This window comes from Ambystoma mexicanum, chromosome 7q, assembly GCF_040938575.1.
Source record: "Ambystoma mexicanum isolate Mex_15411 chromosome 7q, UKY_AmexF1_1, whole genome shotgun sequence".
NCBI lineage: Eukaryota > Metazoa > Chordata > Amphibia > Caudata > Ambystomatidae > Ambystoma > Ambystoma mexicanum.
In genome coordinates this window covers 516,242,268-516,267,127 of record NC_090941.1, presented here as the reverse complement: position 1 = coordinate 516,267,127, position 24,860 = coordinate 516,242,268, and the positions used below count along the sequence as shown (strand labels likewise).

Below are 24,860 nucleotides of genomic sequence, written 5' to 3'. Positions count from 1 at the left end.
CCGCGGGGCATTCAGTAAGTCGTTCGTCCTCGCCGAGATCCAGGACCGTAGTCAGATCAGCGTCCTAGCGTCTCAGGTGGCCCTTGCGTTCATCCAGGACGTTCCTTTTAGCCAACTCTAATGTGTTCGATAAAAACACTTTCTCATGCCTAGTAAACCCTGTTTCTCCCCATACCAAGCAATACTAATTTAGGGCTGTAGGGGACCTGGGACTCCACTATCTTGGATAACCAGCACGCGCTGTTCAGCGGATTCCCTATCACAGTGTATTGGGGGGGTGTAGCGGATCCGCCCCGGCCTCCGTTGCTCCCTAGTCCACACAGCCAGTCTGCGCTACTGCATACACAGTCCTTCCTCTTGGCGTCAGTAGGAAGGCCGGGTGAGCCCCACCATACCAGTCAACCCCTGCCAACACCTGCAGTCGGCCGTCACACACCACTCTGGATACCACCCACAATACTGTTGGCCGTCTGTGACTCCTGCGGCTGCCCGTCATTGACCCAAAATGGCATCCTCTTCACCCGCTCCAATCGAGTGGCCGATCCAGGGCTTGCAAGCACGATTTAGCTAGAAATTGGAGCCGACTGCAGCAGGCACCGTTCGGCACTAAAAAATGTAGAAATACCCTGATAATTTCTCGGGGTAGCAGGATTTATTTTTCAGAATGTCAGTAGCCGCAAAGGAGCCTCACATCCTCATCTGCTTGCTTCACAACAGCACCCCTCCCCTTTTGGGTTCATTATTGACCCAATGTACGTCCCAGACGGGATAGTCTTTTTTTTGTTTTTGTTTTTGGTACCTTTTGTTTTTTGGATCATTGTAGCACTGGAGTTTCTTTTGTGTGGCCTATCTTTGGTCTGGTTGTCCTTCTTTTGCTGCCTGACTGGTAGAGGGGGTTGTCTCACAATCTGGAATTATGTTGGAATGAAATTGGGATTCATATATTTCAGGATTAATTGATAAATGGGTGATCTTAAAGTGATCTCACAAAATGTACAAGGACTCCACTTCCCCAGAACGAGGAAGAGTGTGTTAGCCAAACTTGTGGAACTGAAAACCGATGCTGTCCTGTTACAAGAGACATGTTTACTGAGGGCATACTGGGCCGGGCCTAGCTCTAAATGATTCCCTCGCCAGTATTTAGCATCACCTCTGACCAAGTGTCACCATTCTGTTTACACATACTTTGGATTTCACAGTAGTGAGGTTACATTAAGATCCCCAGGGATGATATTTGGGACTACAAATTCAGATTGGGGATTAGGACTTCACTTTCTTTTCAGTTTATGGTTGAAAACAATCACAGGATGCATTCTTTGCTCAGATGCTCCTGCACATCGCTCAATTCCAAGTAGGCGGGCTTATCCTGGGAGGTGATTTTAATGTAGTACTTGATGGTAGGCTGGACAGGTCTGGGGTGGCGGGAGGGATGGATGCCGCTAGGTCGCAAACACTCAGGCAGGCAATTGACGACCTGCTGTTGGTGGACATCTGGATGTCGCAGCATCCCCAATAGAGGGACTATACCCATTTCTCTCATGTGCATCGTAGCCATTCTTAGCTAGACTTTTTCTTGGTGTCCCGTTCCCTGATGCCAAAAGTGTTCTCTACTTCCATTGGTTTGGCAGTGGTCTCTGACCATGCTCCACAGATTCTCCAACTGCATATACTAGCGCCAGGGGCCAGAAGAGTGCCTCTATGGAAGGTGAATGACTCATTGACTGATGTGGCCTATTACACGGCCATTTCTGAGCGAATAAAGTTGTATTTCCTAGAAAATCTTACTGGGAAACTACCAATCACAACTGTTTAGGATGCACTGAAGCCCATGTTACGCAGAGAACTTATTAGTTTGGCCTCTGCTAGGAAACGGCTCCTGGAGTCCAAGCGGGAGTAATTGGAGAGGCGTGTATTGGAGTTGGAAACATTGTATAAAAGGGTTGGGGCTCATAGTCTACAGACCGCTTCAAGCAGATAGGGCTTAGTATAAAGCTCTATGGACATCCAATATTTCCCACAAGCTGCTCCTGACCAAGCAATTTTATTTTAGAACCTCTAATAAGGCCTCACGTCTCCTGGTGTACAAATTAAAGGCCCAAAGGGCTAGAAATTCTATTGCTAAACTGCAAGACACTTCAGCGCAGTTGAGGGCTGATGAGGATTCCAAAATGCGCATCCTGGTGGAATATTATAAGTCTCTTTTTGCCTCAGATAGATGGGATGAGGAGGCCCAGGAACTATTCATTGGGGAAGCACGCTTGTCTTCCATTTCCGCCGAAGACCAACAGTCATTGGAGAACCCGGTCACATTGGAGGAGGGGTCCCGGGTAATATGAACCCTCCCTAACAATAAGGCCCCAGGGCCGGATGGTTATTCAGCCCTATTTTACAAGAAGTTTGCAGACCTCCTCGCTCCCCAGTTAGTCTCACTCTTCAATAGCTTTGCTGTTAATGCAGCATCTATGCCCACTATGCATGAATCCTTGCTTTCGCTTAAAGGCAAACCAGATAAGGATCCCACCCTTAGCACATCATATCGCCATGTCGCAGTTCTAAACTACAATGCTCAAATATACTCCAAGGTTCTCGCGGGTCGCTTAGCGGCTGTCCTTCCAGGTATATATAGTTCATGGGGCTGGTCCCACGGCATCAAACCTTTGACAATGTTCAAAGGACCCTGGATGTGATCAAGTATGCGAGGAGGCATGACCAGGAATTGGCAGTACTTTCTACGGAAGATGAAAAAGCATTTGACCATATAGACTGATCATACTCTTACGTCCTGTCCCCTTTCCTCAATTCTGTATGGGCGTCCCTTCTAAGGAATAGGAGACGGAACCTTTTTCACCAGAAAAAACCTTCTTCCCCTTTAAATTTCGAGGCACGGGGGCGCGGCCCAGGGAGCATGTGCTGCCCTGACTCTGCCCTCTGGTGCCACACCCCGGTCCCCTTTTCTGCGTCGACAGGAACGTGCCAAATTCACCAGCGCTCCTGGGTTTGGCTTCGGCATGTAATTCCATGCGCGGATACTTCTTCTCTTTGTTTTTTTTTTGTCTTGTTTATCATTCAGGTACTCCGTCCTCAGGAATCATGCTCCTCCCCGGCGCATGTCGACTTGTACAGGGTTCAGCATGTGTCCATCCTGCAACGGGCTCTTCCCAACTTCAGACACCCATGCCCTCTGCCTACGTTGCCTTGGCCCAGACCACGGTTGGCAATCATGTTTGGCGTGTACCTCGCTGTCCTCGGAGGCTCTGAAGAACAGACTAGTCAGGTGGAGGGAGCGCTTCCAGAGGTTGCCTCCAGAGGATCTCAAGAACTTCGTGAAGCATCAAACCAGGCCCAAGGTAGGGCTTATATTTTCCATCGCGCCCCGCAAGGGAAACTCCTTCCCAGGGACTTTCCCACGCAGGAGGGACTGGTCAAGTCCTTCTACCAGCACATGCACTGAGACACAGAGGCAGTCTACCGGCCTTCGGGTCAAGGGATCCTCAGAAGGTTCTTTTACCGGGTCTCCACCCAAGGGGCTCCACCCTTTTACTGGCATCATGGCCGAGGGGCTACGCCCTAATACCGGCAATACAGCCAGTGAGGAGGTGCTCTTCGAGAAGTTCCTCGGCCTCATGAAGTCACCTCAGATGGGGGTTATCATCAAGGACGCCATCAGGAAAGTTCTTCCCGCAATGCTAGTGGCAACACAGATGTCGACGCCCCAGGCCCCTGCGCAGCCACCTCTCCGGCTCCCCAGTCGATGCCACAGGGGGCTCCGTACCATCCTCTGCTGCCTCCTCAACCTCCGGCCGCGGGCCCTGTACCCCAGCCTCTGGCGCCAACTACTCCTCCAGATCCACAGGATACGGATGCAGAGGAGGATCCAGACATGCCATCCTCAGCCAGGACCTTCCACGAACATCTTGCTGGTCTGGCGGAGTACCTGGGTCTCCCCCCCCACCCCGAGGTCGAGCACCCGGCAGAGTGGGTTCTGGCTGAAGTCCTCATGCAACACCCCTCTTCCAAATCGGGGATTCCTATGCAGACCGATGTAGTCTCCCTGGCGAAGAAGGGCTGGCTCAAACCCCATTGGCCCAGCTGGTCAATCGACACCTAGACACCAAGTACAGGCAGGTGGAGGGGGATACACTCTTGCTTTTCAGCCCATTCTCAGTCACACTCTTCGGTGATCGCTGCGGAATCACTATACTCCAAGCCCCAGTCGTCCTCAGCCTCTTCCTCTGCGGCGCTGCTAGGCAAGGTGGAGAACATCTTGGAGGCATATGGCAAGAAACTCTATTGCAATGCCTCTTTACATCTTGCAGCCGCCAACCAAAGATTATGGCGGAAAATTCCAGACTTCCTCCCGGAACTCCCCAACCACAGCCAATCACGCTTTAAGGTGGGGCTAGCTGAAGCCAAGCTGGTGGCGCATGACCTCATGGAATCCACAGTGGTTCATATTGATACTGCCATCTGTATTGCCACGGACATGAGAAGAACAGCCTCCAGGCAACAAAATTCAACCTGGATGTCCAGGAACGCATACTAGATCTACCGTTCGAGGTGGGGGACCTCTTCCACTGCTCTACGGATGAAGAGCTGGACAAGAAGAAAAACAGCTCACAAACAACTATGTCTTTATCCATCCTTACAAAGACCATGCCCAAATCGTACACCCAATCTCAGCAGCGCTCAGAAAGGGGTCGTACAGATGGAGGGTTCTGTGGCTTCCAGGAACGCAGATCCAGGCAGCCGGAACGCTCGCCGTCTCAGAGCCAGCACAAGCAACAAAAAGGGGGCGGAGGGGAGTAAAGGCTTTTACCAGTCCCCTTCCTCAGCGACAGCCTCAGAGGGAAAGAAAGCATGACATACCCCTTCGGGTCCACGTGTCTCCGGTGGGGGGCAGGCTTGCTCTCCATGCACATTTCTGGTGCCAGAATTACGCGGACCCCTGGATCCTATCGATGGTATCCACAGGGTACCGCCTTCCTATCCCAGCCTCTCCTCCCTCCTCGCCTCCACTCCCACAGGTTGGGACAGCAACTCTTTTGCTAGAGATCCGGTCGCTCGTAGAGAGCCAGGCAGTGGAGGAAGTCCCAGCCTCCCAGCGAGGCTTTGGCTTTTACTCCTGGATTTTCACCATTCAGAAGAAGAACCAGGCAGGCCTGAGAGTTGGGCTGGACCTTTCCACCCTCAACCTCTCCTTAGCCCTGCAAATATTCAAGATGGTTACGCCAGCTTTTATAGCGGAGACTGGATGGGCTCCCTGGACCTGAAGGATGCGTACCTACACGTCCCGATTTGGCAGCCCCATAATTCTGTCCTACGGTTCAGGATCATGGGCTACCATTTTCAGTACAAGGCCCTTCCTTTTGGCCTCAACTCGGCCCCCAGGGTCTTTACCAGACTCATGAATGCCGTGGCGGCCCTCCTCAGAGCGCAGGGCCTCCACATCTACCCATACCTCGATGACTGGCTCGCCAGGGTTACATCTCTGGAAGCAGTTCACCACTCTTCCCATGTCCTTAGGAACACACTGCACAATCTGGGCTTTTCGCTCAATCTCAAGAAGTCACAGCTGCAGACTCTGACATTCCTGGGACTCATCTGGGGCACATTCTCTGAGAAGGTATTTCCGTCGAAGGACAAGATCTCGGCCATCAAGAGGGCCACCACCCAAACCCACTTCCTCAGCATAGAAGTGACCTCAGCATGGTGGTACCAACATCTCCTGGGTCTTCTAGCAGTGGTCTTATTAGCCGTTCCGCACATGAGACTAAGGATGAGGAGTATTCAACTGCACGTCGCGGCCTCATGGAACCAGGAGCGGGGGCATTCTGAGATGATCAACGTTCTGCCATCTCTCCACCCGGACCTGACTTGGTGGTCCAGAGACTGCAACCTGCGGACGGGCAAGCCATTCCGGCCGCCCACTCCGCAGGCCACCATCACCACGGATTCCTCGCTCGAGGGTTGGGGAGCCACCCTGGACGATCTCTCGATCCACGGCACTTGGACTCGACAGGAGCAGGAATACTACATCAATTGGCTAGAGCTGAACGCCATCTGGCGGGCGCTCAGGGCATTCGTACCACCTCGCAGGGGCAAGGTTGTCCTCATCTGGATGGACAACTCGACCAGCATGTACTACGTCAACAAGCAGGGAGGCACCAGATCCCCTCCTCTCTGCAGACTGGTGATCAGCATGTGGGAGTGGGCCCTGGAAAATGACATTCACCTCACGGCAGTCCACCTCCTGGGGGAATCCAATCTGGAAGCGGACAGGCTCAGCAGGCTGGCAGCAGACAATTACGAGTGGCAGCTAAACAACCTCGTTATTCAGGAGATCTTCAACAGGTGGAGTCACCCCCACGTAGATCTCTTTGCCACCTGGCACAACAAGCAGTGTCCTCAGTTCGCATCCTGGCAAGGTCAGGGCCCCGGCTCTCTGTGCAACGCATTTCACCTCCAGTGGACCGGCATGAAAGCCTACACCTTTCCGCCCACTCCCCTGATCCGCAGGGCAATTTGCAAAATCAAGGAGTTTCGCCGACTCCTCCTCATTCTAATAGCTCCATGGTGGCCGGCCAGGCCATGGTTTTTGGAGCTATTCAGTCTCTCGGAGGTGCCCCCAATTCACCTCCCCACGGGCCCAGCACATCTGCCACAAAAGGGGGGCAGAGTCATCCACCCTGCGCCATGGAAACTAGCCCTCACAGCGTGGTACCTGAGCAGGTAATGCTTCAGCACCTTAGCCTCTCACAAGCCAATCTGGAGATCATACAAGGCGCCAGGAGCAAAGCTACCAGGGCCCAGTACAAAAGCAAATGGACCAGATTCTGCCACTGGGCAGACTCCAAGGGAATCGACCCCCTGGCTTGCACTTTGGACAACGTGCTCTCCTTTTCGGCGCACTTCGCTCATTCAGGCGTGCAGGTGGTCACCTGCTGCACATACCTTGCAGCCATTGGGGTGTACAGGAACTCGGGAGGAGGGCATTTTCTCCTCCTCCAACCCTATCGTCAAGAAACATCTGACTGGTCTCGCAAGGCTCTACCCACCCCCGACAAGAGACCGCACCCGGTGTGGGACCTTAACATAGTCTTGGGCGCACTGGCTCACAAACCGTTCGAACCAATGGCGTCCATGGACATCAGGCTGGTCACAATCAAGATGGCCTTACTAGTCGGCCTTACCTCGGCTCGTAGAGTCAGCGAGATCCAGGCGCTGGTCGCCTTTGAGCCATATACCACCTTTCACAAGGACAAAGTAGTCCTGCCGACACACCTGGCATTTCTGCACAAGGTTCCGTCTGCTTTCCACTTGAATGAGGAAATAGTCCTTCCTACGTTTTTCCCCGATCCCAAGGACGAAGCACATAGAGTGCTGCACTGCTTGGATGTCGGGCGTGCCCTGAAATTCTACTTGGACAGGACCAAGGGCTTCTGCAAATCAGACGCCCTGTTAGTCATTTTCGGAGGCTCAAGACCAGGCTAACAGGCCTCTAAGGCTTCCATATCCCACTGGATGGTCTCTGCCATCAAAGAAGCGTACGAGGGCCAGCACAAGCTGCTCCTGGCCAACATGCATGTCCACGCAGTCAGGGCCAAGGCAACAGCCATCTCATTCCAGCGCCATGTCCCTTGGCAAGTCATAAGCCAGGTGGCCACTTGGGCCTCTCCCTCGGCTGTCTGCAAGCATTACTGTTTGGATGCCGGCTCTAGATCTGATGCGGCTTTCGGACAGGCAGTTCTCAGGAACCTATTTGCTTAAGGGGGGTCTCCTCTCCACCCTGGGGCCACAATCAGTTGTAATCACCCATTCAGTATGGAGGAAGGGGGATGGGACGTAAGAGCAATTATAAATTACTCACCGTAGTGACTAACGTACTCTTAGTCCATAGTCCCCTTTCCTCCATACGTCCCACCAACCTCCCCCCTAATAATACTGGTTTCATTAGGCAATGTTAAATCTATTGTCGACGCGTCAATGGGGACTGAGGTGTGGCGCCGAAGGGCGGAGTCAAGGCAGTGCTTGCTCCCGGGCCGTATACCTCTAAATTTAAAGGGGAAGGTTTTTTCTGGTGAAAAAGGTTCAGTCTCCCGTCCCTTGGAAGGGACGCCCATACAGTATGGAGAAAAGAGGACTATGGATTAAGAGTACGTTAGTCACTACGGTGAGTAACTTATAATTATCTTTTCAAGGTGCTCGGTGGGTTTGGATTTGGGACGCTTTTCATTAAGAGAATACAAGCCAATTTTGCTCAACCGACCACAGGTATAAAATTAAATGGGGCTTTGTCTGAGCCATTGGCTTTAACCTGGGGGACTCACCAGTGGTGTCTATCATCCCCATTGTTATTTGCATTATCGATGGAGCCCTTGGCAAGTAAGGCCAGGGTGTTGGATGGCATTTTTGGTATCACTGTAGCTGGTGCTCAGCACAAAGTTGCGCTTTACGCAAATTACCTTCTCTTCTATGCATCACCCTCTGACTACTTTACCTCACATAGTTTCTTTGCTAGAATCTTTCCACCGGGTCTTTGGGTTTAAGATAAACTATTCTAAATCTACTATTCTAAACGGGTTTGGCCAAAAAGACTGTATAAAAAATCCTGTATGGTAAATATGTTCGAATTTTAGCTTTACGAAAATCACATACAGCTGAAAAATTAGAGCATATTTACCATACGGTGCAACTGCAACGAATAGGGGCAGCAGGGGTTTCCCCCACAGTGGCATCAGTGTTTGCGGGATGTCCCCCCACTTACCCATGAATAACGTTTTTTTTGTTTTCAAACAAAGACCCTGCAGTGCCGGTTCACGTCGGAGAACCGGCGTCAAAGGAGAGGAGACTGAGGGCAGCTTGCGCAAGTGTTGCGCATTAAACAGTTTAAGTGCGGGAGAGGGATGATGTGGGTGATGAGGGTTGGGGGTGTCGTGACGGATATGTTTGCGGCAGAAATGACTGTAAAAAAATGTGTATTTTCGGTCAAAATGCCTATGGTCATTTCAGCCGTGAACACATCCGTCACGGTTAAACCACCCAAATTATTCTAAATATCTGTTAGCCCTGCAATGAAATGAGATCTTCAGAAGGGGTTTGATTTCCAGTGGGCCGAAACCTCCCTTAAATATTTGGGGATCCAGATTACGCCTTTTTACTCCGAGTTATATGCAGAGAACAGTCCTGGTCTTTTCTTCTCTGCCAAGGCCAACCTTTTCAGATGGTCGCCGACGGATATTTCATGGTTGGGGCAGGTTGCGGCCCTTAAAATGACGTTGCTACCACGCCTATGCTTTTCAGGCCCTCCCAGTCTGGTTTCCCAAGCAGGCCCTCAAAGACCTGCAAACCTCAATTTTTCCATTTCTTTTGGGTCCGAAATCTCCTGTCGTACTTTGATGACAACAAAGGCAAAATGAGGGCTGGGGGTTCCAGATATTGAAAGTTATCTTTATGCGGAACAGTTAGCCCCTTTGTTCGATAGTGTAAGTACTAACCGAAACCCTAAACATTGGGTGGCAGTAGAACCCTCTAGACTGCAAGTTCCCTTACGTGATTGGTGCTGGAGATCTCCCTTGGTTCATAGGAGGGAGGCTAAACTCCTCTTTGCAACCTGGGTTTTATTGGAATATTGGGATAAAGCAGCTCGTAAGTACCAGGGGACGAGAAATCCCCCCCCCCCCCCCAACCCCCACCAGCATATGGAATACACCTGATTTTCCAGCGGGCTGTCAGCAGGAGAATTGCAGTAGATGGGTCGAATGGTATCTGGAGCGGTTGTGTCCGCCTTTTGAGTCCCAGTTTCATATGACTTTCTACAAATGCAAGCAGGCCTTTATTGTCCGGAACATAGATAGATATTTGTATTTAAAACTTTGCCATTGGGTATCTAGCGCAAACGTTTCCCAGCTAGCTAACAGAGATACCACCCCATTTGAGGACCTATTTGTTGGGGATCCCCCTTTCTGTAGAGTCTCTTCACTATACCAGGTTCTTAATGCTTGTCGTTGTAAGCCCCTGCATGCTTATATTTTGCTTTGGGAGGAAGAGTTGAATGTTCCCATAGGAGATCTTGTGCAGTACAGCGTCTGGAATAGAGCTTCTAAATCTTCTAGATCCATACAACTGAAGGAAAAAAGTTATAAGTAATTATTTCGATGGTACCTCACCCCGTCGCAGCTTCATAAGATGGACTTGGCTGTACCAGATTGTTGCTGGAGATGTGCCTAAGACCTGGGAACTCTTTATCACATTTGGTGGTCTTGCGCTGTAATTCAGCCTTACTGGAAGGAGATTTTGGCCCAAATTGAGAGGCTCACGGTGGTGGACCTTCCTATGACACCTTTAACGTTGCTCCTGGGAGATTAGGACCCTGGAGAGCACTATAAATTCAATGCCAACCCAGCCAATTTACACACTTCCTGGTTGCCGCTAGAACTGTATTAGCACGAAATTGGAGGTCCCCTACTGCACCAGATAGTAGGGATTAATGGGCTAAATTGTGGTTTATAGCGCCTATGTGTAAAATTGAAGCCACTCTGAAAGGAGAAATGCCCAAGTTTCTGGCTGAATGGGAACCCTTCATTCAGTTTGTGTCTCGAAATGACAACCCTGCCCTCCCATCAGAAGCCACATGACATGATGCCGTTTACATTGGTATGATGTTAGCAACATGCAAGTGTTTCTTTTCTTCTCCCCAGTGATGGTCTAGTTATGTTTTGGTATGATTTTTTTTTTTCCTCTTTTCTCTGTGCTGTATCTGATGAATATTTGAATATTGTGTAACTTGATTGTCAATGTTTCTTATGATATCCACTGATGTTATGTAAAAGGTTGATGCTTTTGATTTATGTACTTGGTGAAATATTTGAGCCTGCAGAACTGTGTACTGTTTTATGCATTGTTATAATAAAATTTGAATGACAAAAAAAAGAACTCGACTTGGAAATGGAGCAAGCCAGGTTTGAGCCGTGGGCAAGACCAACTAAGCCCTTAATTCGTATAAGGATGGAAAAAGTTGAGTACTGCTAAGTTGGGAAAAATTAACTGCTGCTATTACAGCACTTATAAGCGGGGGGAACCCTCCATGAAACGCTATATTAACTTAATAACTGGCTATTAGTGTTGGTAATGCTTAGTATTAGCCAAGTGCTATTTCCATAAATTTGTACAAAAAAAGTGAGCCTCTTTTTTCTTTCTTTATGCAGAGCATCGAGGGCAGGTTGAAGATCTGCCTACCTGAAGACCTTGGGAGCGCCCTAATGGATGGTGTAGTTCTGTGCCATTTAGTGAATCACATCCGCCCACGATCGGTTGGAAGTATCCATGTACCCTCTCCAGCAGTAGTAAGTTCAATACAGAAATAGACCGCGTGTGTTCATTGCATTGACAAAGTGTATATATATATATATATATATATATATATATATATATATATATATATATATATATATATATATATATATATATATATATATAGTTTTTTTTAAATTATTTTTATTAACAACACTCCAAACATTACAAACATTGAGGACATTCTCATATGAGCTTCACATCGTTATATTCACCTGTAGTGCGTCACCGTCCTCCCCCCTCCCGCCCCTTAACTCGAGCCCCTGCTTCAATGCCACCAGCTTACGTACCTCCTGGCTTGTCTTACTCATTAATCCCCCCTCATATTGTCTTCACTAAGTTCAGCCTGGGAGGGTCCCACCATCGTAGCCACCAATCGTCTCCACGCTATCAGGGGTCCCGCTTCCTCCTCCCCTCCCCTACTGATTGCTTCATACCAAGCTGTCGTTTCTGCATCTGCCCACTTCAGGAGGTCAGCCCACCACGTCTCTATTCTGGGTCGTTGGGCTTCCTTCCAGCCCATTGCAATTCTCTGTTTGGCCAGGATGTAGGCCAGGTCTTTCATCTTACTGATGTGCTTCAGGTTGCGTGGTCTGGCAAAACCCCCCCAGCATGCATGCCCAAACTGACTCCACCTCCAGTGTGATCCCTTTTTCGGCCAGGCGTAGCTTAACCTCTGTCCAGAATCTACCCACCTCCGGGCAAGCCTAAAACATGTCTATCATCCCTGCTTCCGCCTCCCCGCACATTGGGCATTTCTGTGTCACTGAACCTCCAAACCTGGCAATTTTGCTAGGGGTCATATATGTCCTATGGGTGACATCTAACTGGATCTGCTGTAGCCTCGTGTTTCGGGACACCTTCTTGTTCTTTGTGCCCTGTCCGATTGTCCATCCAGCATAGGTTCTCCCACCTCCTCCTCCCAGTCCCGCCTCAGTTGGAGTAACTCCTTGCCCACCCTAGTCATCAATAGCTCATATATGCGGGATATTTCATGCCTACCCTCCGAGATATCCTACATCGTGTCAGTGACCGTGTCAGGTTGCTCCGCTAGCACTGCCTCAGGCCACCTTTCTCGCACCCGTGTGATAATTCTTGTGTAGGTAATATATTGGCCTTTGTGCACTCCGTGTCCTCCATTAATCTCTGGAAATCTAGTACCTCCCCCTCTTGCCATACGTCTCCGAGGGTCGCAAGGCCCATCGATTCCCAGTATCTACGGATCCCTTTTATCATTTGCGAGTCTTCCCCAAATAGCGCTACTAGCGGCACCTGCAGGGAGCATGGGGTCGGGTTTCCCACTGTTTGCCACACTTTGCTCCATATCTTTCAGCCCAGTTCCAGCAGGTCCCGCCCTTCCTTGCAACTTTGATTTGGGCAGCCACACCACTTCTCTCAGAAAAAAGGGTGCGGTGTCCTTACACAACAGCCTGGCTTCAGCCGTCTCTTCTTCGGACAACCACCTGGCCACGTACTGGAGCTGTCCTGCCAGGTAGTCTATCTCTAAGTTCGGTAGGTTTATGCCCCCCCTGTCACACGAGTTTTGCAGCTTCCACAGGGCCACCCTGTTCCTAGAGTTATGCCATATGAAGCCCCTGCATAGGCTGTGGAGTTTCACAAAAAAAGCCTCTGGGGAGCATGTGCGGGATGTTCGTAAAAAAAAGTGTAGCAATCTCGGCAGGACCACCATCTTAATCAATGCCACCCTACCTACCATGGCCAGGGGTAGCTTGGACCAGAACCCCATGCTATTCTTAATGCCTTCCACTGCCCTTTCCGTGTTGTATTTGTGTTCCTCCGCAGCCGTGTGGTATATATCAATTCCCAAGTATCGGAAAGTCCTGGTCTGCCAGGGTATCGGCAAGACCGGTAGGTTCCTATGCGGGGCCCACCTGTATCTCCCCAAAGGGAACATGCTTGATTTCTTGGTGTTTACTGCTATGCCCGAGAGGGTGGCGTAACGTTCCACCACCTCCAGGACATATTGTAGGTTTTCTTCTGGGAAGCGCAAGTATAGCAGTATGTCATTGGTGTACAATGATATCAGGTGCGATCCGCCCTTCGTGGGGATCCCTATCTCCCCATACTGTTGTCTGAGGCAGATTGCCAATGCTTCTAGAGCGAGGATGTACAGCATGGGCGACCAGGGGCAGCCTTGTCTAGTGCCCCTAATAAGTTGCCATTTGTCTGAGATTATTGCAGCAGTTTTGACCCTGCGATTGGGGAGCTATATACCATTTTGACCCACCTGAGGTACCCGGAACCCATCCCATATTCTTTCAAAGCTGCTAACAACCACGGTCACCTCACAGAGTCGAAGGCCTTAATGACATCCAACGAAACTATTACCATTTCTCTGTCTGTTCAATAATGTGGTGGAGTCTCCTATGATTGTCTGTTATATTCCTACCTGGAACGTAGCCTGTTTGATCGGAGTGTATAAGTTTGCCAATAACTCGTTTGAGCCTGTTTGCCAGCGTTGCTGTGAGGATCTTGCTGTCTTGGTTGAGCATAGATAGTGGTCTGTATGACCCACAATCCGTGCTTGGATTGCCCGGTTTTAGGAGCAGAATGATCACCGCCTCCCTCAGGGACTCCCGCAGCCTCCCTCGTTCAAGCGCTTCATTGTGCATAGCAAGCAGCGGGGGGAGTACCTCTTGCTTGTATGTTTTGTAAAATTCACTTGGGAGCCCGTCCGACCCCAGAGCCTTACACGTGGGTAGGTGGTGAATCACTATCTCTAATTCTTCTAATGTGATTGGGGCGCCCAGGTCCTCCTGATCCTCATCGCTTAATTTGGGTAATCCTATGTCTTCCAGTGTTTCCTGAATCTCCCATCCCATCTTCCCCCCTGGGTCCTTATAAAGGCGTTTATAGAATCTAAGGAACCCCTCGTTAACTCCCAGCTGGGTGTCCCAGGTCTGGCCTTCTTCCCCCTTTATCTCCCTGACCACTGGTTGTGGTGTCTCATTTTTGTATAACCAAGCTAACCGCCTTCCCGGTTTGTCTCCCCCTGCATGCTGCCTTTCGATATGTTTTATTATAGTTCAATTTACATAGTCTGTCCCAGTGCTCTCTGCTAGTTTGGTGTAATAGGTTCACCCGCGCAGCGCCCTCCTGTGAGGTGCTCGCCCTCTGCATAATTTCTTCCAGCTCCTTCTCTGTCTCCTGTAGCTCTCGCTCTATGCCCCCTTGGAGCCCTCTGGATTTGGATATGGCTGCACCCCGTACTACCACCTTGAACGCCTCCCATAAGGTTCCTTCTGACTGCACACTCCCTGTGTTAATATCAAAGTACTCAATAATTGCCTCCCTAAGGTCCTCATGGAATCCCGAGTCCTGCAGGGCCTCGGCTCTGAGCTTCCAAGTCGGGATTCTCGCTCTTGGGGGCTGGTGCCTCTACTCCAAGAACAGGGGGGAGTGGTACAATAGTATTCTGACCTTGTATTCTGAGCCTGTCATTTCCCCTACCAACTCCCAGGCAATAAACATATAATCCAATCTTGTGTGCAGATTGTGTGGGGCCGCGTAGTGTGAGTACTGCCTGTCTTCCGGGTGCAGCCGTCTCCAGATATCCTCTAGTCCAAAATCTCTAAGCAGGGTCTGTAATGCTTTTGCAGCCGGGATGGGTCTATCTAGTTTACTATCTGACCTGTCCATTTTGGGGTGTAACGTACAGTTAAAATCCCCTCCCCATAAAATCGCACCACCCAGTAGGGGGCTAATTTTACTGTGTAGAGCCCTAAAGTAGGCCACCATGTCTTGGTTAGGGGCGTATGAGTTTATAATGCTCAATTATCTGTTTTCCAGCATCCCACACACCACTATCATTCTACCATCTGGGTCTGCTGTATACTGAAGCAGCTGAAACGGTACATGGGGCGCCACCCACGTGACCACCCCTTTGCATAAGCAGAATATGTTGCTCCCGTGGTGGTCCCCCTCCACTTATTCTTAACCACTTCTAGTTTCTCCTTAGTAAGGTGGGTTTCCTGCAGCAATGCTATGTCCACTTTCAGCCTTCTCATGTACATCATTACTTTATTCCTCTTCAGATAACTGTTGAGGCCTCTCGCGTTCCAGGTTACAACTCTAAGGCTTCCTATTGCCATGCATGGTTTGCCCCTCTTCCTCCCCCCTCCCGGGTTTCCTCTCCAGTCTAGTTTGGCATGAATTTGGGCTCGTATCCCTCCCTCTTCCAACATAAACTCCCCAACTAACCCCCCCTCCCCTCCTTTCCCTCTCTACTCGTCCCCAACTGGTGCCCAGCTCCATCCCTGGATCTCAGGCTCCCCCGAGTTTGGTCCTGCATCAGGATGCCGAGATCAGGAACCCATCAGGGTGTCACCAATCTACCGGTAACCTAACTGATTTAGGGGCTGTGACAGCAGGTTCCTTTAGGCTCCTATACTTGGCACCATGTTCCCGTGCCCCAAGGATCGTATTCATATGGCCTTTATTGTGCCTATCCCAGCAACCATTGCCCTATCTTATATTGAAGTCCCAATGTCTTGGTCTGCTGCACCATCGGCGCTGCAGACTTCCATCTACTTATTTGCACGGTCTTCCTTCTGGATTCCCGATTCCGGCGGACAGCTCTGTGTATCTAGCCACCCCGACGCCTCCTCCGGGTGTCGAAGAACAGTGCCCTTTTTTTGTAGTACACCTTCCGTTTTGCCGGCTATATAAACATGTATTTATAGCCTGCTTTCCGCAGTCTTCTTTTCACCGAGCCATAGTTCATGCGTCTTCTTTGTACCAGCAGTGTGTAATCGGGGTATGCCGTTGGGTTTGCCGATGCCCTCTGTATCGTTCCTCCCTTCCGGAAGTGCTCTAGGATTTTCTCCCTGTCTCGATAGTTCAGTATCTTGGCTATTATCAGCCTCGTGGGGGGGGGGGTCCTTTTGGCGGCCTCCTTGGCAGGGCCCTATGCGCCCGTTCCACAGCGAATCCTTGGTTCAGCACCCCTAGGTTATTTCCTGCATCAGCATTGTTTCGATGTATTCTGTGGGGTTTGGTCCCTCTGCTCGTTCCGGTAGACCCACGATGCGGACATTATTCCTCCGGGCCCGACCCTCCGCATCCTCTGCTCTGTTTTCCAAGTTGCTCACCCGCTGTTCAAGGATGTGGATCTCTGCTTTGTGGGACGCACTTGCGGCTGTGTTTGGGGCTACTTCTTTTTCCAATGCACCTGTACATTCTTCTAACGTCCTGATATCTTGTCTGAGGAGGTTCACCTCCTCCTGCACCGCAGCTACTTTAAGTTCTAGTGCCGTCTTCAATTCGACCATGGCCGATTCCAGTTTGGTCTCCCACGCCAGTTTCAGGTCCGCTATTGCTGCCAGGATTTGCTGATCTTTGCTCGTGGCATCAGGACCCGTGGTGGGGGTCCTCTCCTTACTCCTGGCTCCTTCCGCTGTGACCGGCGTTCTGGCATACTCGTCCAGCGTGGGTTGTTTGCCCTTTGTTTTAACCTGTTTGGTGGCCATCTTGATGTTGTTGTGTGTTTATGGCCCTCAGCTCCTCAGGGTCAACCCGTAGTCAGCAGTGGCCCCCAGAGGAGGCCGAAGTGGGGGTCCCCACGCCCTGTTAGTCCACCTCTGGAGTGGGTTGTGTCCTCCCATGTTCTTGAGCGCTATCGCTTCTTGTTGTGCTTGGGCCCCGACTGCCGCTATTTCAGGTCATTGTCTGCGCCCCCGGTGCCCGGGGTCCTATTTGGGAGTTGATGCAACCCTGGCTGCCCTCAGCCGAAGGTGTCACCTGCAAGGGTAGGCTCCAGCGGGTCCCCCGCTTCGAGTTGTGCTCCGGGTTTAGCCCTCTGCGCCTCTTATGTGCGCAGGGTAGCTCTGCTGGTATGCCAGCTTCCTATAGTGCAGTGTATAGGGGTTCCAGCTCCGTGTGATGGACTTCCACATGTCCCTCTGCTAGATGTTGAGCCAGTGGCATGGTTCTGGTGTCAGGCGCCCAGTGTTACTGGTCCTGGCCTTACTTTGCTCACATCATTGAGCTGCGGCCATTCCATGTCCCCAGCTCTTGTCTCCCATCACAGCATGCCATGCTTCTGACAATACAGTCCTCTCAGAGACCGTTCCTCTGCCGTGGATGTTGCAGTGATCCGCATCCACTGCTTACAATCACCTTCCCAGCTTCATGAGCGCATGCTTTCACGCTAGTTCGGTGCCTGCACGAATGACCATGTGCTGTTAATACAGTGCCTCGCCCTTCTTGGCTGCTGTGACCAGCTACTGATCTTCCCTCGATCGGATTGTAACCGGACCGGCAAGGTGCCTTTCATTCCACCAGGTCTGCCCTGGCGGAATGAAAGGCACCTACGAGCACTGCATGCCTGTAGCACCGGCACTGTTATGAACGGTGCCGGTGCTACAGGCATCCCCATTCCAATTGAGCCCTATGGGGCTGAAATGGGAATGGGGATATACCGGCACCCGTAAAAGGGTAATTACCGGGTCCGACGGGGCCGGAATACCGTGGTAATTGCCCATTCGTGGGTCCCGGATTTCCACTACGGTATCGAGGTAGCCTTGCCGATTTTACCGGCAAGGCTACCTCCAACCTCGTAATGAGGCCCAATGAGTACTAATCAGACACCATTTCAAATCCAATAATTATACAACCTTAAGTTTGCAGAAGGTAAGACTCTCCTTAGATCTTCCACTGCCAGTGGATTTTGGCCACTTACCACCTACCAGTCTAAGGGTCCTTGTACTCATCTCCAGCAACCCACTTGCTCTGGTCTCTTTCTCCCTCTCCCTCTTTCTTCCTCCTACGCTTCCCTTGCATCACCTTGCCACTTGCACATCCTTCACTCGTACAGGGAGTACTCCTTCTAGTCACAGGGCTTGCCAACTTCTCATCCTCAAAGTCTTGGGCTTTAACTTAACGCCATCTCCAACAACCTCTCCATCTCCTGCTAGTGTAGTTTTCTCTTCTCACTACTGCTGTGCCACCTTCCCTCTGTTGTAACTCCCCACCACGGTACTCCTGAATGCTGGTCCTTTCCTTCACTAGCTCTTTGCTTCCACTGTCTCCTCCTTCTTTCCCTTGATGAATGTTTATCCAGTCTTTTACTCCCATTCTCTCCACTGCCTCCTCCTTTTTATCTCCATTCCTCTCCTCTCCACCTACCTCCTTCTCCGCCTTACCTCTTTCCAACTACTTCGATCTCCTGTTGAATACTCTGCCCTCCAACTCACCCCAAACACTCTTCTGCTTTGACTCCAAACACCAGCAGAGCTAGCTTCACTGATTTCTTTCTAAGGGTGCCTGTTTCCTTCCCCTGGTCTGGGTCATTCTCAGAGTTGCGGCCGGGGACATTAACTGTTGAACTTTAGAGATTGAGCAGAGCGAAATTGTTGCAGATCTTGCCGTAAAGACCCTCCAGTTCTTCATACACCACTGAGAGCGGGTCTTCTTAAAGAGCTTGTTTCTACCGCATTGTCAATGTGAAGATGTCCTGCCTGTAGCATGTGGTGTGCTGCGGGCAACTAGGGGATCCCTCCTATACCACCCCCAACCCAAAACATCATGCTGTTGGTCGAAGTACTCGGCCCCCTTGGCCCACATAAGGGTCAGGCTGAGGTACTCATCTCAGAAGGTTAAATTGACCGATCTGCGTCAAAACATCTCTTAGGAAAAGCACGTGCAAGTTTCAATCTCTTTAGCAATGTAGTGTGTCAGTCACTCAGACAAAAACGCCTTTTGCATGCTTTTAAACTTTCCATTCACTAAGTACAAGAAAGAATTTAGCTTTTAAAGAATATGTCCTGATACCTATTTGTCTCTTAAGTCATTCTATAGACCAGGTTGTGGCTTTTCTATATTCTTGGTTTTTGTTAGAAACCATTGATATTTGTCTGGAAACTGAAGTGCATGTTCATATGACGTGCCTTGTAGTAATCACACTACAAAGTGTCCTGAAGCAGCAGATATGTTCTAGCTTGAGGACCATTATGGTTATTTTAAGATCTTATAATAGCACAGCTTGACATTTGCTTTGCAAAAATATCCACTTGCTTGCGGTAGCCCAGTGTCTCAGAAAGGCCAATCCAATCAGTGAAAATATTATTCATGGAACCATGTAGTGAGCTGGCATTAGCATTCTTGAAATATGCGTGAAGAATCGATTCAAACTTGAATTTTTATTCTTGAACAAGAGAGTTGAAAAATGTGTTATTTATTTACAGTATCTTTGACCGTTTTATCTTGTTGTTCAAAATTGACATTTTATTGGGCCAAATTACCATAATGTGTTGTGCCAAAGGAGTGCACATGAGGGACATTTTTATTGGTTATTAGTGTAAAATTGTGTGTTTGTGGTCTGCTTGTGCTCTAGTTTCTTTATATAATAACTGGGACTTTTATTTCACGGATGCTCAGTTACTTGTTTTTATAATATCTGACTGCCCTCATCGCGTCTCAGACATTTGGTCATGGCTGTACAATGTGGATGTCTTCTAGTATATGAACATTTCCAACATTCCCCTGACTTAATAGGATGAACTGATAATCACTTGCTCCCCACCCCTCTTTTAATGTGCCAGTCCTGACTCTAGTCTTCGTGGCTTCACTCTTACACACCTTTTTGACCCACGGATTAGGCCAGCAGAAGCCAAAACTGATCTATGTGCTTACCCTGAAGCACTCTTCTCCGAATCCTGCCTGCTGGCTCTCTTACTCCCCTCACCGAATCGTATTTTCCATTTCGGCTCCCCCTGGCACGTCAATGTTATTTTCTCTCTTTTCCTTCATGGGGCCTCTGCAGCAATACCATACGCTCTCTTAAGCTACTCACAACACCCCACTCTACCTTCCCATCATTTCCTGGCACACTGGAGTGGGGGGGTTCTGTCCCCCTAGCCGCCTCCATTTTCAATATTTGTGTGCCGATTACAATTAAAAAGGGACTATGTTTAGTCTCTATGTCCTATAGACATCAAAATGGGACCTTTGAAGACTAACATTTTTAACAGCTGAGATATTCGGCAGAGTGACGGGTGGCGTGCCAGGAATTGATGAGGTAAGAATTGATGAGCAGTTTCAAAGCAGTTAAAACATCCCTTTGGAACGCCCCTACTAAAGAAACAATCTGTAGGCCTCGACAGAGTAGGAACATATCAACCCTTCGAATTCATGGTCTATGAAAAGTCATCATGTGAAGAAAGGTTGCAGGACTGAGAACGGGGTAGGAGGCTGCATAGTTCAAGCTATGGAAGGTACTTTGCCTCTTTTAAATGACATCCTGCTCTTGGGTCCATCAAATATCATTTTCTTTTAAGTGGCATCCTTACTGGGTGCCTATTCAGTCAGCACACAAAGTGTGACTGTAAGGCTCCAATCTGACCTTCAACTCACAAGTCCATTTAGCCACCAAAACTGTCTTCAGCCATTTGTACGTACCAAGGGATGTTCGGCTTACTTCATAAGATTGCAGTGGTCCATGCCATTTCAACAGCGCCACTCGGGTACTACAACTGTGTCTACACATAACACACATACCCAACACCATGGGGAAACTCCATTGTTCCCAAATCTATTCTGTTTGTCATTTTTGGACTTTGCCTCAGATTAAAACACGTGTGACCTGGTTGCCTTGCACTAACTATCAATCAAGAAAAAGTCCTATTGCAAGACAGGGGCATAGTTCAACAGCCACTGTATGGAAGTTTCCATGATGCCTTGCAAAGGTGTTCCATCCCTATAAGCTAGCTAGCAGTCCATGGTTGGCCTCCCAAAACCAACTGGCCAGTCACAGATTAAATGCAAGCAGCACAGTGGGAGATCTCTGCACTCACAAGTCTCAATCTTTTCAACTCCTTACCTCCCTCTCACCTAAGCGTATAGATTTTGTGAGATTTCACAGAGGAGTGAAACACTCTCGAGGTAATGGCCCCATAAAGACAGTCTGTATGAACTGCCATCGCTGTGCAAAAAGATATTAAAAGTGAATGTCAAGCTACAAAAGGATGTACAAAAAAGAGAATGAACCATAAAACTTACTATCAGTTACTTTAGTCTTCAGAATGTTCTCTAATAAAACCATCTGAGCAAAAAACTGAAATCTAAAGCATTATTCATGTGAAAAGTTCTTTAAAGTCCCTTCTGTAGAACAAAGTACCTAAGGTCCTGTCTCCTATTTTTCACTTTGAAGGGATTCCCCAACTAGCATGCATTTTGACCCCTTTACAGAGTTGTGCGGATAATTTTGTTAAGTCAGAATCAATTGCCCATGGTTGGTATAAACCCAGCAATGCCCTATACAACCTTTTTGTTGTTATGAGAATCCAGTCTTTCTACTTCATACTTTCAACTAAAGAAGCTTTGCGAAGAGCGTGTCAGCTTTTGGAATAGTCAAAACCTCTTCTGAAAATTTACAGCCCTGCTTGAAGGCTAAAAAAAACAGGTTTCATGTGTGCATTCACTCTGCATTCTGACTGCATTGGCAACTGTATGAACCCCAAAAACCATTATCTAAGTAATTGCTTTTAGATATGTCCCTCTGCTATTTGGTTGCTTTCACACCCTAGACCTGACTACAAAGGCGGGAGGCCATAGATTCTCAAAGTATCCCTGCATCTGATGAATCTGATGATGTCCTCACTCCTTTCCCAAAGGTAGCCTCTCCCCACATGGCCTGGGGACGGCAGCCGGTACCTGATCCTGACCCTAGGGGTGGCTATATGAGGGAGGACCACATGGGGGGGTGACCCTCAAAGGTATAACATGACATCATCAGTCGAAGGCACATACCCCTCCTTTCCCTTTTATAGACGTTCCTTCCATACCTCAAGCTTTTATGGCTTATTGTAAAAGCTCCGTCCCACTCCCTGCCAGATGTACTAATAACCTCTCACAGTATCATGTAAAAAGAAAACCCCTAAAGGCTCAACCTTTTCATACATAAGAGAATACTGAGACCAGGAGGCTGAAGGGAGCAATGAAGATCCATGAGACCGAGAAGTGCACAAAGGGACCTCGTAGTAAGGTGGTAAGGGTTTACCAGCACTGGTACCCTTACCGGTAAACCCTTACCGCTATCCGTGTAATGAGGCCCCTTGAAGTCAATAACCTCTTAGGCCTGAGACAATCTGGCTTCAGACCCAGGCATAGAACGGAAACTGCCCTCTTAGATTTAAAAATCCAAATGGATGAAGCTAGAGACGAGGGCAACCTGGCCATCTTGCTCCTCTTGGATTTATCAGCGGCGTTCAACCTTGTTGACCACCAAATTCTCTCCAAACACCTCTCTGCCGCTGCAGCTTTCTCCTCCAACGATACCAGTAGGATACAGTCCTTCCTCAATGATGGAACCACCAAAGTCTTCACCCCCACAGCGGCGGCTGAGCCAATTCCCATCATCTGTGGAGTCCCTCAAGGATCTTGTACTTCACCAACGCTTAATAACATATTTACAAAGCTTATTGACCGTCTTGATAGCCTGGGTGTCACCTACACTAACTATGCATATGACACTCAGGTCCTCATCACACTCACTGGCTGCTATGAAAATGATTCGGAGAAACTACATGAAATCCATCTTGAAATTCAGGCATGGATGGCAACTCATAGCCACTGCCTGAATGACAAGACAGAACTACTGATTGTCAGTACTCAAGCCCGAGTTAATAGACTTGAACCTAGGTACAACTCTTAACATAGACGGCAAGATCATCAAGGCTGCCAAAGAGGTGAAAACCCTTGGCGTTTATTTAGATTCTACCCTCTCAAGTGAACTCCATAGCCTAGTCGATGGCCTACACTAACAAACTAATCAACGCCTGCAAACCTTTTTTATCCACTAGCAGCTGCCTCACTCTAGCTAGGGCTCTGATCTTGTCCAAACTGGATTATTGTAATACCCTATTTCTAGGCGCTTCGGAGCACAACTTTAATAGATTACAAGTTTTCCAGAACATCGCCCTTTGGTGTGCCCTGAACATACCACACTCCAGTCATATTTCATCCTTTAGACGAGACTCTACCTGTACGTGACTCATCATTACTCATAAATGTCTGGCCAATACAGCCCCCCAATACTTAACTGACAAATTCTCAAGACATTCCTCCACCAGACCCATCAGGTCATCCCACCTACACTGCCTCAATATACCCAAGTATAACCTAAAAACGGCAGGAGGCTCAAGCTTACCAGTGCGAGCAGCCAAATGTTGGAACTCCTTCACCATGGCCGAACCATCTTTTTGGACCTTTAGATTTAGGGTACAAACCTGGCTCTCATCCCAGTAATTTTAGCTCTCATCTGATTGACTGCCAATGCACCGTTACTTGTCATCTGATCATCATTATCTGATCCTCAGTCTGGCACTACAACTCAAAGTTGCGGCTAGACCATTTGTAGTAACTTTATATTCTGTATATTTTTGTATGGACTCTGACCACACAGAGAGCCATCTTGCCCCTGTACTGGTTTTAATGCTCATGTTCTTTGTAAATATCTTGTATGTATACTGTAACTCTACGTCCAGTGATTTGATATTTATCCTGTAACTTTATTCTGTAACTATGTAACCAAGCTAAGCGCCTTGATACCCGCGGGTTAAGTGTGCTATAGGAATAAAAAACTGAACTTTTCTCTTGCTTACTTGCCATCCAACACTGGATGCATTCTTGTTTCCTTCACCTTAATTCTTCAAAGGCTTAAGTTGTCATCTATCCATATTCCTCTTCTGCTTGTTATTCACCTGTTTCTGCTCTGTCATTGCCTCATGTCATATTACCCTTTTTTGGCCCTGCTCACAATCTAGGCATACTCTTTGATTCCTCTTCTCCTTTCCCTGCACATTAACTCCATGGTGCAAAACTGCCATTTTCATCTATTCAACATTTGAAAGACTTGCTATCTTTTCTTTCTCTATAATCTTAATTTCTGCCTTTGTTTTCTCTCATCTTTTACTATTCTTCAGTACTCATTACTTACTGTTCTATCTCCCATCTTTCTATTCACATACATCTCTCCCTCCCTTCTCACTCTTCTGCTTCTTTATCTTGTCACTTTCTTCTGGCTTTCTTTCAAATCTCCTTGATTTCTTTTCAGTTTTCTTTGTATCCTCTTTGTGTCTCTATGGCTTTGCTCCTTCTTACCCTTCCTCACTAATTTCATTCTATTCTCTGGCTTGTTCCCTTCATTCTCAATCTCTTTCTACTAGCCATGCCAAGCCACCCTGTGCCTCATCACGGTTAGTTCCTTTTCCCTCTCTGCACTTAAGCGATGAACCTCTTTCCCGCTCTATCTTCTATTCCCCCTCTCTTTCTGTTTTCCGCTCTAGGCTGAAAACATTTCTCATCTTTTCTTCTTCTAAAATTGTTTTCCTGATCATCCATTGTTTTCACTTTTGTTGTACCATTAATTTTTGTGTTTAGCACTTAGGTGTTAGTTCTATATAAATAAATGAAAAACAAATACAAAGCGACACACAAGTCCGCAAGGCAATTATCTCAGTTCGAATGAATGAACTTCTGGAGACCTGCTTTAT

General features: G+C 48.6%; 1 protein-coding gene across 2 annotated transcripts in view; it reads left to right on the top strand.

The window, feature by feature from the left end:
- The window catches only part of LRCH1 (leucine rich repeats and calponin homology domain containing 1), a 1,427,405-nt gene that overhangs the window by 1,290,696 nt on the left and 111,849 nt on the right, over positions 1-24,860 (top strand). For both annotated transcript variants that reach the window (XM_069640111.1, XM_069640112.1), the window contains one exon: positions 11,205-11,342. In XM_069640111.1, coding sequence (XP_069496212.1) covers positions 11,205-11,342 — 138 coding nt within the window. The remainder of the gene's footprint in view (positions 1-11,204; positions 11,343-24,860) is intronic.